General features: G+C 44.6%; 1 protein-coding gene across 7 annotated transcripts in view; it reads right to left on the bottom strand.

The window, feature by feature from the left end:
- The window catches only part of tenm1 (teneurin transmembrane protein 1), a 1,669,493-nt gene that overhangs the window by 80,921 nt on the left and 1,571,477 nt on the right, over positions 1-17,095 (bottom strand). For all 7 annotated transcript variants that reach the window (XM_078412545.1, XM_078412546.1, XM_078412547.1 and 4 more), the window contains one exon: positions 7,747-7,901. In XM_078412545.1, the coding sequence (XP_078268671.1) occupies positions 7,747-7,901 (155 nt within the window). The remainder of the gene's footprint in view (positions 1-7,746; positions 7,902-17,095) is intronic.

The following is a 17,095-nucleotide window of genomic DNA, read 5'->3' as shown; positions in this document are numbered from 1 at the left end:
GCACACCCACAGTGCAATGGGATAGCCTCGTGCTGGGAGATCAGCCATTGTGACCACCGATTCTCCCCTGACGTCTATCAGGCCTCCCCACTAATGGGGCGGCATGGTGGCGCAGCGGTAGAGTTGTTGCCTCACAGCTCCAGAGACCCGGCTTCCATCCTGACTACGGGTGCTGTCTGTACAGAGTACAGGTACAATCAACAACGTAAGATAGACACGAAAAGCTGGAGTAATTCAGCGGGTCAGGCAGCACCTCTGGAGAAAAAGAATAGGTGATGTCTCAGGATGAGACCCTTCTTCAGACTGAGAATCGTTTCCCTTCCCCCTGACTCCGCCTGCAGAAGGGTCTCCACCATCTGGAGTGGTGTACTAAGGGAAGTCCTTACCCACCCTCAACAACAGTTTCTCACCACCCCTTTAATACACAGAGTTTAGGATGAGAGGATCTCATAGAAACTTAGCGTATGATGAAAGGCCTGGATAGAATGAATGCAGAGAGGGTGTACCCCCATTGTGAGAGAGTCTAGGAGCAGAATAGACAATAGGTGCAGGAGTAGGCCATTCGGCCCTTCGAGCCAGCACCACCATTCAATGTGATCATGGCTGATCATTCTCAATCAGTACCCCGTTCCTGCCTTCTCCCCATACCCCTTGACTCCGCTATCCTTAAGAGCTCTATCTAGTTCTCTCTTGAATGCATTCAGAGGCTTGGCCTCCACTGCCTTCTGAGGCAGAGAATTCCACAGATTCACAACTCTCTGGGTGTTTCCTCAAGAATAAAAGGACGTACCTTTGGAAAAGTGACGAGGAGGGATTTCTTCAGCCAGAGTTTGAGTTTAGCTTATTGTCACGTGTACTGAGGCACAGTGAAAAGCTTTGTTGTGTGCTAACTAGTCAGTAGAAAGCACTACATGGTTACGATCAAGCCATCCACAGTGTACAGATTACATGCCAAAGGGTGGTGAAGCTGCAGAGTTCATTGCCACAGACGGCTGTGGCTGCCAAGTCATTGAGTATTTTTAAAGCGGAGATTGACATGTACTTGCTTAGTAAGGATGTCAAAGGTTTCGGGGAAGGCAGGAGAATGGGATTGGGAGAGAAAGATAGATCAGCCATGAATGAATGGCCAGGTAGACTCGATGGGCTGAATGGCCTTTCACTTATGAACATGAGATCTTTTGAGAAGCACTGACCAGCATGCAAATGGTGTGACAGCTGCAAAACATCACCTGTGCATTCCCTCCCTAGATGCTGCCTGGCACACTGAGTTAGAACATAAAGGTTAGAACAGCACAGCACAACATCTGTGCTGAACATGATCAACTCTTTTCTGCCAGTACATAAGTTCACCCAGCACTTTGTGTTCAATGGTTCAATAGTACGGTTTCCTCCCACGCTCCAAAGATGTGCAAGTTTGTAGGTCGATTGGCTTGGTGTAAATGTAAATTGGCCGTAGCGTGTGTAGGATAGTGTTAGTGTGCGGGGATCGCTGGTGGGCGCAGACTCGGTGGGCCGAGGGGCCTGTTTCTGCGCTGTATCTCTAAACTAAACTAAACTAAGTACATAAAAGATGTACCTACCTCTCTGAGTGTGCATCATTGCTATCACTGGTATTTATTCACAAAATGCTGGAGTAACTCAGCAGGTCAGGCAGCATCTCAGGAGAGAAGAAATGGGTGACGTTTCGTGTCGAGACCCTTCTTCAGTCTGAAGAAGGGTCTCGACCCGAAACGTCACCCATTCCTTCTCTTCTGAGATGCTGCCTGACCTGCTGAGTTACTCCAGCATTTTGTGAATAAATACCTTCGATTTGTACCAGCATCTGCAGTTATTTTCTTATACTATTGTTATCACTGGTGATCAGTCAGGTTATCGAGTCATTGTATTTGGAGGCTTGCCAAAAAATATTTGCAATTCAAGTCACATTAAAGTGAGTGAATTCACCTAATGCTTCTCTTTTTCCTGGCTCCAATTTGAGAAATAACATATGCATCGCAAAAAGGCAATTGCCGACAACATATTCTCGGCACGTGGAAAATAGCATTTAATCATAGTGATGGTGAAAATATGCTTCATCCGAATTAATTTATAAATGCATTATGAGCCAGTAATGTCCCATCTCTGAACTCATTTTGTGCTGAGTTAAATGATTTCAGCCAGGCAACCATATGATTATTTGACAGAGATGGGTCCATTCAGACTATGGTGTTTATGACAACTGAAGGAACAAGTCATTTAGTCCCATTTAGTCCCTGCTGCATCCACAAAATTCTGCTTTTTTTTTTAACCTTTGTCCATTGAATTTATTCATAAGAATATAAGAAATAGCAGTAGCAGCAGACTATTTATCCCCTTCCTCCTGCTCAACATTAAAAATAAACTGACCTTTGATCTTAGACCTAGTTTCGTTTTATTAGTTTAGTGACACAGCGCAGAAACAGGCCCTTCGGCCCACTGAGTCCGAGCTGACCCGCGATCCCCACACACTAACACTGTCCGACGAACTTTTACTTGAAGCAAATCAACTTATAGAAACCTGTGCGTCTTAGGAATGTGGGAGGAAACCGGAGCACCCAGAGAAAACCCACGCGGTCACGGGAAGAACGTACATTCTTGCTATTGAGGGCGTGCAGCGTAGGTTTACTAGGTTAATTCCTGGAATGGCGGGACTGTCATATGTTGAAAGACTGGAGCGACTAGGCTTGTATACACTGGAATTTAGAAGGATGAGAGGAGATCTTATCGAAACGTATAAGATTATTAAGGGGTTGGACACGTTAGAGGCAGGAAACATGTTCCCAATGTTGGTGGAGTCCAGAACAAGGGGCCACAGTTTAAGAATAAGGGGTAGGCCATTTAGAACTGAGATGAGGAAAAACTTTTTCAGTCAGAGAGTTGTGAATCTGTGGAATTCTCTGCCTCAGAAGACAGTGGAGGCCAATTCTCTGAATGCATTCAAGAGAGAGCTGGATAGAGCTCTTAAGGATAGTGGAGTCAGGGGGTATGGGGAGAAGGCAGGAACGGGGTACTGATTGAGAATGATCAGCCATGATCACATTGAATGGCGGTGCTGGCTCGAAGGGCCGAATGGCCTCCTCCTGCACCTATTGTCTATTGTCTATTGTCAAACTCTGCACAGCTAGCACCCATAGTCAGGATCGAACCCGGGCCTCACTTGCGGGTTTTCTCCGGGTGCTCCAGTTTCCTCCCACACTCCAAAGACGTGCAGGTTTGTAGGTTAATTGGCTTTGGTAAAATTTGTAAATTGTCCCTAGTGTGTCGGATGGTGTCAGTGTGCGGGGATCGCTGGTCGGCGAAGACTCGGTGGGCCGAAGGGCTGTATCTCTATGCTGTTCCATGCTGTATCTCCAAACTAAACCTAAACTCACTGAGAGAAATTGCTGACTTTACTGCCTGTACTGCAGAAAAGATGAATAACTTTTTTTTCTTTCTGCACTTGATGGCTTTAGTTAGTGCACCCTGAGGGTTTGTGTGTGTGTGTGTGTTGGATGAAGAACATATTCAGTTGGAGTGAGGGAGATACTGCACGCGGTATTCTTGCTGCCCTGTGGCATTATACACCAGGAAAGAGGGCAGAGAAATCTTGCAGAGAAAAATGATGCTGCGAGAAAAAAAGTTATAGAGTTATTGGGGGTGAGAGTGTGACAATTTCCACCTCCAGTAACAAGTTCACAACCACAGCAGGAAGCTATAGAGTCATAGAGTGATACCGTGTGGAAACAAGCACTTCATCCCAACTTGCCCACACATGCCCCGTCTACACTAGTCCCACTTGCCTGCGTTAGGCCCATATCCCTCTAAACCTATTCCACCCATGTACCTGTCCAATTGCTTCTTAAATGTTGCGACCCTTCTTCAGGTCCAGTTTGACCCATTGAGATAATCCAGCACTTTGTGTTCTACATGAAATTCCAGCATCTGCATTCCCTGCCTCAACTACCTCCTCCGGCAGCTCGTTCCATACACCCACCACCCTTTGCGTGAAAATGGTACCTCTCAGATTCGTATAAAATCTTTCCCCCTTCACCTTAAACCTATGCCCTCTGGTTCTTGATTCCCTTATTCTGGGCAAGAGACTCTGAGCGTCCACCCAATCTATTCCTCTCAGGTTGGTATAAAGTAATCAGGTAAAAGATTCATTTTGAATGCCAGGGGTTTTAGTTCTGTTTTTTTTTAAATGGAAATAAACGAATCATTTGGTTCACTTCAATTACAGGACAACAATGTTATAATTGGTCAAAGAAAATGTAAGGGTCATCCTTTTAACCATATTTTATTGGTGCTCCTTATTCCTCATGCATAATATCCTCCGGTGGTGATTTTAGGCACAGGTAAAACCAAAGTCCTGGAGTAACTCAGCGGGTCTGGCAGGATCTCTGTAGAACATGGATAGGCGATGTTCTGGGTCGGGACCCTTCTTCAGGTCCAGTTTGACCCATTGAGATAATCCGGCACTTTGTGTTCTACATGAAATTCCAGGGAGAGCATGCAAATTCTGCACTGACTGCACCTGAGGTCAGGATTGAACCAGTGTCAATGGTGCTGTGAGGCAGCAGCACTACCCGCTGTGCTAATGGTGTTATATTTCCCTTCTGCATTCCCTTCATCTCCGTAGACATGTTGTATTATTACTGAATGATGCAGATCATCAGGTCATTTAGTTCATTGAGGGTCTGCCAGCTAATTTAACTCTGCCCACTTTACATCATTCCACAATCTTCAATAGTTTAGCTTAGAGATACAGCATGGAAACATCACCTTAAGGCCACTGAGACCCTGCTCATAAGTTCATAAGTCACGGGAGCAAAATTAGGCCATTCGGCCCATCGAGTCCACTCCACCATTCAATCATTTCTTTCCTTCCCTCTCATCCCCATTCTCCTGGCTTCTCCCCATAACTCTTGACACCTCTACCAATGAAGAATCTGGCCACCAGTCACCCGTTCACATTAGTTCTCTGTTGTCCCATTCTCTCATCCACTCTCCACGCATTAGGGAAAATATACAGAGAATTAATCTAAAAACGGGCTGGTCTTTGGAGCGAGCGAGAAAACTGGAGCCCCATGAGGAAACCCAAGCGGTCGCAGGGAGAGCATGCAAATTCTGCACTGACTGCACCTGAGGTCAGGATTGAACCCGTGTCAATGGCGCGGTGAGGCAGCAGCACTACCCGCTGTGCTAATGGTGTTATATTTCCCATCTGTCAACGTTGCATTTGTGATAACTAGTTCCTTACAAATAAATGCATCAGCTCTCTCACCTCAACTGAATCACGCAATGTAATGAATAAACTGGAATGTGTTGATCATCATGCGTCGGAAGGAACTGCAGATGCTGGTTTACTCTGAAGATAGACACAAAATGCTGGAGTAACTCAGCGGGACAGGCAGCATCTGTGGAGCGAAGGAATGGGTGACTTTTCGGGTTGAGACCCTTCTTCAGAAATGCTGCCTGTTACTCCAGCATACGGTGTCTATCTTTGATGAAATAACCACGTTGAACAATCTCTGCTCCAATCCAATGTTTACTCTGCCACAATGAATGATAAAACCTGCATTGCATAAAACTAGAAATAAAACCAAAAGAAACAAATCGCTGGAAAAACTCTGTGAAACTCGAAATATGAAAGAATGCAGCTTTGCCTTTGACTGTGGTCTGAGGGATGCTATTCCGGTCTTGTATGAATTATTTATATACCTTATTCTGTGAAGACTTGCGACCCACACCTCACCATATTCTCATCAGCATTCTGCCCCTGCATTGCTGTAAGGCTCTCACCTCACACCCTGAGTGTTGCAGGCTCAAGTCTCGGGGAAGAATAAAGATCAAACTGCAGTCGTATTTGCAATGAATACACCACTTTTCAATTAATGCCGCACGCATAACTTGATTGAATTTTACACAGCAAGCTCATGACATACTTGGAGGATCAGAGGTGGGATTGCTCGGAGCTACCCACGGTGACTTTGGACAATCTAAAGATTCTGTTCTGTGAGTTGTGGTTTAATTCAAAACCTCCCAGAGCAGCATCAATAAACTGGCAAAGAGGGACACAAAAAAAATGCTCATTATTACAACACCAACTTCTTCCCTTAAAACAACAGTGAGCTCAAGAAAACGTGGAGGCTGCTTGTAAGACAACGGCAAGCTTTAAGGACTAGTGTGGCACAGAGGTGGCGCAGCGGTGGAGCTGCTGCCTTACAGCGGCAGAGACTCGGGTTCGATCCTGACAACGGGTGCTGACTGTACGGAGTTTGTACGCTCTCCCGTGACCGCGTGAGTTTTCCCCCAGTGCTCCGGTTCCCTCCCACACTCCAAAGACGTGCAGCCTTGTAGGTAAATTGGCTTCAGTAAAGATTGTAAATTGTCCCTAGTGTTAGTGCTAGTGTATGGGAATCGCTGGTTGGTGCGGACTCGGTGGGCTGAAGGACCTGTTTCCGCGCTGTATCTCTAAACTAAAAAAAGAAAAGTTAGTCTTTAGAATGGCAGGCGTTGAAATTCTTCACCGACCACTGAGTTATTGAGCAGTTTTCTGTGGAGCCAAGAATATTAGCAGTGTGATAGCTACTGTAGCTACAATAGCAGTGTAGCAACATAGCAATATAGCTACTAACTGTATTTTCATTATTACCTTACCATTCATATCATTGCCCCCGCCAATCCACCCCTCAAAAATTATCTCGGAGATACTCGCTTTAGGCAAAATAGTCTTCAGAATGAATGTACAAATTACCCCTGGAGGCATCACCTTTCCCAACAACTCTTGCAAAGAACTTTACTGAGGTATTACACCTCTTCACACTAGTCCCCAGCTTCTCGTTGACACGCATGGAATACAAGTCAGAATTTTGGCCTCAATCTTCACGCCCATTTCCCATCGAGTCATAGAGACATAGAGTGAGACAGTGTGGGAACATGCCTTTTGGCCCAACTTGCCCACACCGGCCAGCATGTCCCAGCTACACTAGTCCCACCTGCCCGCTTTTGGCCCACATCCCTCCAAGCCTGTTCTATCCATGCACAGTACCTGTCTAACTGTTTCTTAAACGTTGGGATAGTCCCTGCCTCAACTACCTCCTCTGGCAGCTCGTTCCATACACCCACCACCCTTTGTGTGAAAAGGTTACTCCTCAGATTCCAGTTCAATCTTTTCTCTTATTAAATCGCTTCTACTTCAGCACTCTAGTTGAAAGGTTCAAAGGGTTAGGGTTAGAAACATAGAAACATAGAAAATAGGTGCAGGAGTAGGCCATTCGGCCCTTCGAGCCTGCACCGCCATTCAATATGATCATGGCTGATCATCCAGCTCAGTAACCTGTACCTGCCTTCTCTCCATACCCCCTGATCCCTTTAGCCACAAGGGCCACATCTAACTCCCTCTTAAATATAGCCAATGAACTGGCCTCAACTACCTTCTGTGGCAGAGAATTCCACAGATTCACCACTCTCTGTGTGAAGAAATGTTTTCTCATCTCGGTCCTAAAGGACTTCCCCCTTATCCTTAAGCTGTGACCCCTGGTTCTGGACTTCCCCAACATCGGGAACAATCTTCCTGCATCTAGCCTCTCCAACCCCCTAAGAATTTTATATGTTTCAATAAGATCCCCCCTCAGTCTTCTAAATTCCGGCGAGTACAAGGGTTAGGGTTAGAGGTTATTGTCACGTGTACCAATTAAAGTACAGTGAAACTCGAATCAAGGCATGATCTGGAGTTCGCATCTTTACCTGAGAGATATCCATCACCGAGTCGCAGCTCAGAGGTTGTGTTGAGGTCAGACCATTGGAACCGATTATCGTCGTGATGATCCCATTCTGGTTGACCTTTCGGATGGTGGTCCCGTCCACAAAGAAGATAAAACCATACTTGTCCACAGCTATTCCTGTTCGGAAGACACAAAGTAAAGAGTACATGAGCGAGAGAAGTTCATAAATTCATAAGTTGTAGGATCAGAATTAAGCCATTTGGCCCATCAGGTCTAGTCTACCATTCAGTCATGGCGGACCTATTTTCCCTCTCAACTCCATTCTCCTGCCTTCTCCCCATTACCCCTTGACACCCGTACTAATCAAGAACCTATTCATCTCTGCCTTAAAAATATCCATTGACTTGGCCTTCACAGCCTTCTGTGGCAAAGAATTCCACAGATTCACCAACCTCTGACTAATGAAATTCCTCCTCATCTCCTTTCTAAAGGTACGTCCTTTAATTCTGAGGCTGTGGCCTCTGGTCCTAGACTCTCCCACTAGTGGAAACATCCTCTCCACATCCACTCTATCATTGGCAACGTGTGAAACAAAGTGAATTATCTGGTGTCTTTCAAAATAAACTGGCATTTAAAAATAGGGAGGCACGGTGGCGTAGCAGTAGTGTTGCTGCCTTACAGCGCCAAAGACCCGGGTTTGATCCTGACTACAGGAGCTGTCTGTACGGTGTTTGTATGTTTTCCCTGTGACCTCATAGGTTTTCTCGGGGTTCTCCAGTTTCCTCCCGCACTCCAAAGACGTGCAGGTTTGTAGGTTAATTGGCTTTGGTAAAATAGTAAATGGTTCCCAGTATGTAGGACAGTGTTAATGTACAGGGCGATCGCTGGTCGGCACGGACTCAGTAGGCCAACGGGCCTGTTTCCACACTGTATCTCTAAAGTAAAGTCCAAAGTAAATCAAAGGGTTTGCCGTAATCAAGATGTGCTTGGAGCACAGGAGGATGAGGGGTGATCTTGTTGAGGTATATAAGATCATGATGGGGTTAGATAGGGTAAATGCACAGTTTTTCACCCGGAGTAGGTAAATCAAGGGCCAGATGACATAGGTTTAAGGTGAAAGGGGAAAGATTTAACAGGAGCGCAAGGGCAACTTTTTCACACAGAGGGTGATCCGTATGTGGAACAAGCTGTCAGAGAAGGTTGGTGAGGCAGGTACTCTCAGAACATTTAAAAGACATTTGGAGAAGTACATGGATAGGAAAGGTTTAGAAGGATATGGACCAATAAGGGGCGGCACGGTAGCGCAGCGGTAGAGTTGCTGCTTTACAGCGAATGCAGCGCCGGAGACTCAGGTTCGATCCTGACTACAGGTGCTGCACTGTAAGGAGATTGTACGTTCTCCCCGTGACCTGCGTGGGTTTTCTCCGAGATCTTCGGTTTCCTCCCACACTCCAAAGACGTACAGGTATGTAGGTTAATTGACTGGGTAAATGTACAAATTGTCCCTAGTGTGTGTAGGATAGTGTTAGTGTGCGGGGATCACTGGGCGGTGCAGACTTGGTGGGCCAAAAAGGCCTGTTTCCGCGCTGTGTCTGAAATATGAAGAAAAAAAAAATGAAAATGCAGGCAGGTGGGACTAGTGTGAATGCGGCATCTTGGTAGGCGCACGGGCAAGTTGGGCCGCTGTATGACTCTATTTACTTTTGCATTGTAGTCATGATTATACAGTCGGAACTATGGTAGCCATTTATAAAACAGCTAGCTCCCGCACTCAGTTATTAATTAGCTGTTTATCCAGTCCACTCCTTGTGTCCTTTGAGGGACATATCTTGCTTACACAGACTGCATTTATCTTGCAGCGAAGGCATATCTAACAATCTTCCAGATAAGCATGGGTTAGAAAATAGGGTGATTTTTTAAATAGTCCCACAGCAATATCAGATCAAGTTAGAGGAATGAAAATTAAAAATTTATAAAATCACTGAAGTTCAATTAACTATGCCATCCGAATTATTGTATGTGCCAAGTAACAAGGCACTAGGGGAAGTGGCAAGTTCTAAACTGTAATCAGATACAATTATCTACACATTAAATGTGTTTTGGATAAACACAAAATATTTCAACTTAGTACAAAATCCAAGAGACAATTACATTTTAAATTCCTGTTAAAATATTGGTTGCAGTCAATGTAATTTTCAACTTTTTTAACCTTTTAAAAGCATATTTGAATACATTTTTGCAATTAAAAAAAATCGTTTATTTCTACTATAAATTTTTCAAATGTAGTGAGTTTGACCTAATACAATATTATGTCAATCCTATACAATAGGTGGTGCGGTGGAAGAGTTGCTGCCTTACAGCATCGGAGACCCGGGTTCGATCCTGACTACGGGGGCTGTCTGTACGGAGTTTGTACGTTCTACCTGTGACCTGTGTGGGTTTTCTCCGAGATCTGTGGAATTCATTGCCACAGACAGCTGTGGAGGCCAAGTCAATGGATATTTTTAAGGCGGAGATTGATAGGTTCTTGATTAATATGGGTGTCAGGGGCTATGGGGAGAATGCAGGAGAATGGGGTTGAGAGGGAGAGATAGATCAGCCATGATTGATTTGTGGAGTAGACTTGATGGGCCGAATGGCCTAATTCTGCTCCTATCACTATTATCTATCCATTTCATCATTATATTTCTCGTTCCCCTTTCCCCTGACTCTCAGTCTGAAGAAGGGTCTCGACCAGAAACGTCACCTATTCCTTAGCTCCAGAGATATTGTCTGACCCGCTGAGTTACTCCAGTTATTTTCTGTCTATCAATGTCCATACCGTTGCTACCCAAGCGGAACATGAGGTATTGTTCCTCCAGTTTACGCGTGGCCTCACTCTGGCAAAGGAGGAAGCTAAGGACAGGAAGAGGGAATGGGAAGAGGAGTTAAAATGGTTGGCAACCAGGAGATCCTGCAGGCCTCGGTGGACCGAGCGCAAGCGTTCGGCAAAACTGTCGCCAAGTCCACTCTTGGGCTCGCTGATGTACAGGAGGCCACATTGGAAACACCGGATGCAAACATTGGAACTCTGGATATTTTTTCCCTCATGTTTGTGAGACCCTGCAGTTTGTACATTAGATTTCACTGCACTTGATTGGTAACATTTTTTGATGATCCAAAGGGATGAAAGGGTCCTTATTATAGACTCAAAATGCTGGAGTAACTCAGGCAGCATCTCTGGAGAGAAGGAATGCGTGACATTTCGGGTCTGAAGAAGGGTCTCAACCTGAAACGTCACCCTTTCCTTCTCTCCAGAGATGCTGCCTGTCCCGCTGAGTTACTCCAGCATTTTGTGTCTACCTTCGGTTTAAACCAGCATCTGCAGTTTCTTCCTACACAAAGGGTCCATATTTGCAGGTTCTTTCCTTCACTGATTTAAATACATTTTTGTACATGTTCATAGTTGCTTTGCCTCTCGTTTAGTATATTCCATTCAGTACTCCAATTATGTATGAGGGAACAACAGTGAAATGCACGGTGGCTCAGCGGTAGAGTTGTTGCCTTACAGCGCCAGAGACCCAGGTTCGATCCTGACTATGGGTGCTATCTGTACAGAGTTTGTACGTTCTCCCTATGACCACGTGAGTTTTCTCCGAGATCTTCGGTGTCCTCCCACACTCCAAAGATGTACAGGTTTGTAGGTTATTTGGCTAGGTATAAGTGTAAATTGTCCCTCGTGTGTGTAGGATAGTGTTAATGTACAGGGATCGCTGGTCAGTGCGGACTCAGTGGGCTGAAGTGTCTGTTTCCGCGCTGTATCTCTAAACTAAACTAAATATGCAGGCGCCTTCATGTTTTGGCAACATTTCAGTGTTTACTCATAAAGAATACACCGATGAGCCGAAACATTATAACCACCTGCTTAATATGCTGTTGGTCCTCCGTGTGCAGCCCCATATGCAGCAGGGTGCGATGCACTGTGTATTGTGACACATTCCTCCCGTGACCACCGTTGATGTTTTCTGTGACTTGTGCCACAGTAGACCTTCTGTCGGTTCAGACCAGACGGGATAGCCTTCGTTGCCCTCGCGCATCAATGAGCCTTGGGCGCCCAACACCCTGTCGCCGGTTTGTGGTTTGTCTCTCCTCGGACCACTGTCGGTACGTACTCACCACTGCTGGCCGGGAGCACCCCACAAGCCTTGCTGTTTCAGAGATGCTCTGACCCAGTCATCTGGCCATAACAATTTGGCCCTTGTCAAAGTCGCTCAGGTCTTTACTCCTGCCCATTTCTCCTGCATCCAACACATCAACTTCAGGAACTAACTGTTCACTTGCTGACTAATATATCCCACCCCTTGACAGGTGCCATTGTAACAGGATAACCAATGTTATTCACTTCACCTGTCAGTGGTCATAATGTTTTGGCTGATTGGTGTATATCGCATATTTATATGAATCTTAGCGTATAATTTTAATCAATGGACTCTTAAAAAGGTTTTCAAAGTAAGATGCAGCAGGATCTGGAAATTTGAAAGTTATAAAACTAAAATACAGGAAAGTCTTGGTAGGTTACCAAGCTTCCAATTATGATGAAATGAGCTGTCATGAAAGTTCAGTTTATCTTGTCACAGTTCCCAGCTAACCTGCTGAATGTATTCAGATTTGCTGGATATTTCTCTACATTTAGAGTCATAAGAGTCATAGAGTGATACAGTGTGGAAACAGGCCCTTCGGCCCAACTTGCCCACACCGGCCAGCATGTCCCAGCTACACCAGTCCCACCTGCCCGCACTTGGTCCATATCCCCCCAAGCTTGTACCTGCCTAACTGTTTCTTGAATGTTGGGATAGTCCCTGCCTCAACTACCTCCTCTGGCAGCTTGTTCCATACACCCACCACCCTTTTTCAAAAACTTTTTCACCCAGAGAGCTGTGAATCTGTAGAATTCTCTGCCATAGAAGGCAGTGGAAGCCAATTCACTGGATGTTTTCAAGAGAGAGTTAGATATAGCTCTTAGGGCTAACGGAATCAAGGGATATGGGGGAGAAAGCAGGAACGGGGTACTGATTTTGATTTTGGATGATCAGCCATGATCATATTGAATGGCGCTGCTGGCTCAAAGGGCCGAATGGCCTACTCCTGCACCTATTTCCCATGTTTCTATTTTTCTATATTTGTGTGAAAAGGTTGCCCCCCAGATTCCTATTAAATCTTTTCCCCTTCACCTTAAACCTATGTCCTCCGGTCCTCGATTCACCTACTCTGGGCAAGAGACTGTCTCGGTTATAGCAGTTTTATTTCTGCCTATAAGTTTCCATTACTTTCAGTTCCATTCCTTCGTCTTTGCCTTAAAGCGTACAATCTCACTCTTGTAGAAGATATATATTTTGAAGAGTTCCATCAATCCACATAAAACGCTGCTTCAACAATGTTCTTAAAAACAAAATGATTATTGACTTGCACTATCATCCTGACCATTAAGATAGCAACAGCATGCAATAAAGTCTCTCTAACAGGCCACCAGTACAAAATGGATTATTATGGCGTGATCTTCACAATAAGCTCCACTGAAGCCTTTTACTTCAATGGTTCGTTCTTAGCCTCGGTTTTTTTTTGTTTGAGTGGAAATGCTTGCAGGTGTGATTGTTAATAGTCAGCGAGCAAATTGAAAGCAAGCGCACCATTATAGGTCACGAGGCAATATTGAAAAATCAGAGCGTTGCATTATGAAGGCAGTTGATTTTTTTTCTCTTGATAGAAATGATCGCTTTCTGCAAATCTCTGCAGCAAAATGGGTCTTGCCAGTTGTCGTATCTCGTGGGCAACACTTACAGTTGCAGGGAGTCACGCAAGGTTAATCAAACTTGATGGGAAAGCAAAATCCAATATTTTGGATAATGTCCTGCCATGTATTATGGGGTCTTGAGGTACTAGCAAAAGAAAAGCAATCATTTCTCAAACTTATTGATCATTAGTGCGGAGTTAATGGCTGGGCTTTACAGAAATAAGACTGGGAACTTGATAGAGACTTGAATATATGAGCTAACAACCTCACTAGTTTAGTTTGGAGATAAAATGCAGAAACAGGCCCTTGGGACCTGAGTCCGCGCCAACCAATGATCCCCTTGCACTAACACTATCCTACACACACTATGGACAATTTTACCAAGCTAATTAACCTACAAACCTGTAGGTCTTTGGAGTGTGGGAGGAAACCGGAGCTCCCGGAGAAAACCCACGCAGATCATGGGGAGAACGTACAAACTCCGTACTGACAGCACCTGTAGTCAGGATCAAACCTGAGTCTCCGGCGCTATAAGGCAGCAACTCTACCGCTGTGCCACCGTGCCGCCACTACTTTGAGCTAGTTGTGCCTTTAAATATCTTGAAAGATACCCAGGCACACTCTACCAAGCAGAAACGATAGCACCAATTTTTTTCTTTTTTAATTCGTGGTTTCACGATCAAATTACCTCTCAGCCTCGACAATTAAAAATTCACATTATATGCATTATTAATTCAGTACTCCTTTTTACATGTTAAATAATGAAGCTTGCCACAAGCCTCCTCGCTACAACGTAATATTCTAATCCTTGATCATTTATCATTGAGCAAATGTGCTCACAACAGTTTCAGTTTAGTTTATTGTCACGTGGACCGAGGTGCATTAAAAAGCTTTTGTTGCCTGCTATCCAGTCAGCAGAAAGACAATACATGATTACAATCGATCCATTTGCAGTGTATAGATACATGATAAGGAAATAACGTTTAGTGCAAGGTAAGGCCAGGAAAGTCCGATCAAGGATAGTCCGAGGGTCACCAAAGAGGTAGATAGTAGTTCAGCACTGTTCGACCTCAGGACTCTAATATAAATTTTGAAGCTGATCAGCCAATTGTGCTGGCTTTTCAAGAATAGCTTGAGCAAAATGAATAAAATCATCTCAGATGGGATTTTGTTTTGTTTCTTTCTTCTTTTCAGAAGTAATAGGCTCAGATGACATTATTCAACATTAACTGTGGATACAACTAAGACCAAACATGTTGGAGATCTGAAGAAGGGTTCTGACCCGAAACCATATTCTCCAGAGATGCTGCATGACCCTCTGAGTTACACCAGCACTTTGTATCTTTTTTTTTTGGTATATGCCAGCATCTGCAGTTCCTCGTGACACCATCAACAGTGGAGACTTGATTGCATCTCATGAAATTGCTCTGTCTAGTGTTTCAACAAGTCCGAAGGCCCTGAAACTTTACGGAGGAAGTCCGTGGACTTTCAGGAGCTCTGAGAACTGAAGGGTTAACATTTAAACTTTCGAAACCATGAAGCTCATGTGTGGATGTACACAGAATAATCGAGTCAGTGTCCAATCAACCATAATGTATTCCCATAATTAACTGAAGTGCGGTTGGGATTCAGAGAAAGAGAGTTGTCAGGTTAGAGAGAGAGACACACAAAAAACTGGAGTAACTCAGCGGGTCAGACAGTTGTCAGCAGAGGGCTTGAAGGTTGAGTCTGCATCAGTACATTGATCCCTTACAAATCTGTAAAATGGCCCCCATCAATTCATTTCAAATGGTAGGCCATCATTATTTCTGGTAGGCCACATTTATCTAGCTGCAGTACAATCAATTATTTGATGTTTTCTTCTGGACATACTATCTTACGAGTATTGATAAAAGTAAAGGCTGGCCATACAGGTTAGTTCAGTTTAATTCAGAGTTTAGAGAGATACAGAGTGGAAACAGGCCCTTCGGCCCACCAAGTCCATGCCAACCAATAATCACCCTGTACACTAGTTCTATTGCACAGATCAGGGACAATTTACAGAAGCCAATTAACCTACAAACCTATACGTCTTTGGAGTGTGGGAAGAAACTGGAGCACCCAGAGAAAACCCACGCAGGTCACGGGGGAAGAACGTACAAACTCCATACGGACAGGGCCCGTAGTCAGGATCGAACCCGGGTCTCTGGTGCTGTAAGGCAGCAACTCTATCGCTGTGCCATTGTGTGTAACAATATTGCACTGTGAATTTAAAAAAAATATTATCTGGATCAAAGCTGCATACCCAGTGATTACTACTGGTGATATGAATGGATTAATATGTAATATGCTTAGTTACAATATTTCAGCATGGACTACAACAGTAAAGGCAACTCGTTTGAGATAAGTAACATGGAACATTACAGCACAGAGAGCAGTACAGCACAGGAACAGGCCCTTCGGCCCACAATGTCTGTGTTGAACAAGACGTAATATCCTTGTTGAAACGGCGGACAATGTATATCAGTGGAATGTGTCTTATGTTGGTGTTGTAGGCTCTGTCCCACATACAGCTCCAGAAGGAGTATTGCAGAGGAAATGCAATCATCTGTAGCTTCTGGAGCACCAGAAAGTCAATGGTCCAACTTCAGGAAGGAAAAAATAGGTTTTCAACCACTAACCATTAGAATAAACAGGATAACGTGACTGAATTTCTACACTATTATCGCTAAACCGTTATGAGCACAAAGCACAGTTGGTATTAGATTCCCGCTCTTTTAACAGATTATTAACCCAGGAAAATAATTGAAGGACATTTTATACAAAATATGACAACATAGGATGTAGAACATAGAACAGTACAGCACAGGAACAGGCGCTAATGCCCACAATGTCCATGCTGAAGATGGGGCCAAGATAAACTAATCTCTTCTGCTTACACGTGGTTATGTAGGGAATGGATATTGTAGGGAATTGGATGTGCGGGGAATTAAGTGGATGTGCAACACTGTATACTTGTACCAATACAGCCCAAATGTGGCCAACATTTCCAATCGACCCCAAGGGGAACAAAACCTTGTTATGAGGGTGGTGAATTTGTGGAATTCATTGGCACAGATGGGGCTGGAGGCCACGTCAGTGCGTATTCTATAAAGCGGAGGTTCCTGATCGGTCAAAGGCAATGGGGAGAAGGCAGGAGAATGAGGTTGAGACGGTAAAAATGGATCAGCCAAGATCGAATGGCAGAGCAGATTCGATGGGCCAAATTCTGCTCCTATGTCTTATGAACGTGAGGTTTTCATGCGATAGTAGCTGAATTAGGCCATTCGGTCCATTAGGTCTACTTCGCCATTCATGGTCAATCTACCTTTCCCTCTCAAACCCCATTCTCCTGCCTTCTCCCCATAACACCAGGCCGCCCTACGAATCAAGAATCTATCTATCTCTACCTTGAAATACCCATTGATGGCCTCCAAAGCCTTCTGTGGCATTGAATTCCACAGGTCCATCACTCTCTGACTATAGTAATTCCTCCTCATATCCTTCCTGAAGGCACATCGTTTTAGTCCGAGGCTCTGGCCTCTGGTGCCAGCGTCTCCCACTGGAAGAAACAGTTTTCATA

This window comes from Rhinoraja longicauda, chromosome 15, assembly GCF_053455715.1.
Source record: "Rhinoraja longicauda isolate Sanriku21f chromosome 15, sRhiLon1.1, whole genome shotgun sequence".
Taxonomy (NCBI): Eukaryota; Metazoa; Chordata; class Chondrichthyes; order Rajiformes; family Arhynchobatidae; genus Rhinoraja; species Rhinoraja longicauda.
The sequence above is the reverse complement of the archived record's forward strand: the minus strand, read 5'-3'. Positions and strand labels throughout refer to the sequence as shown.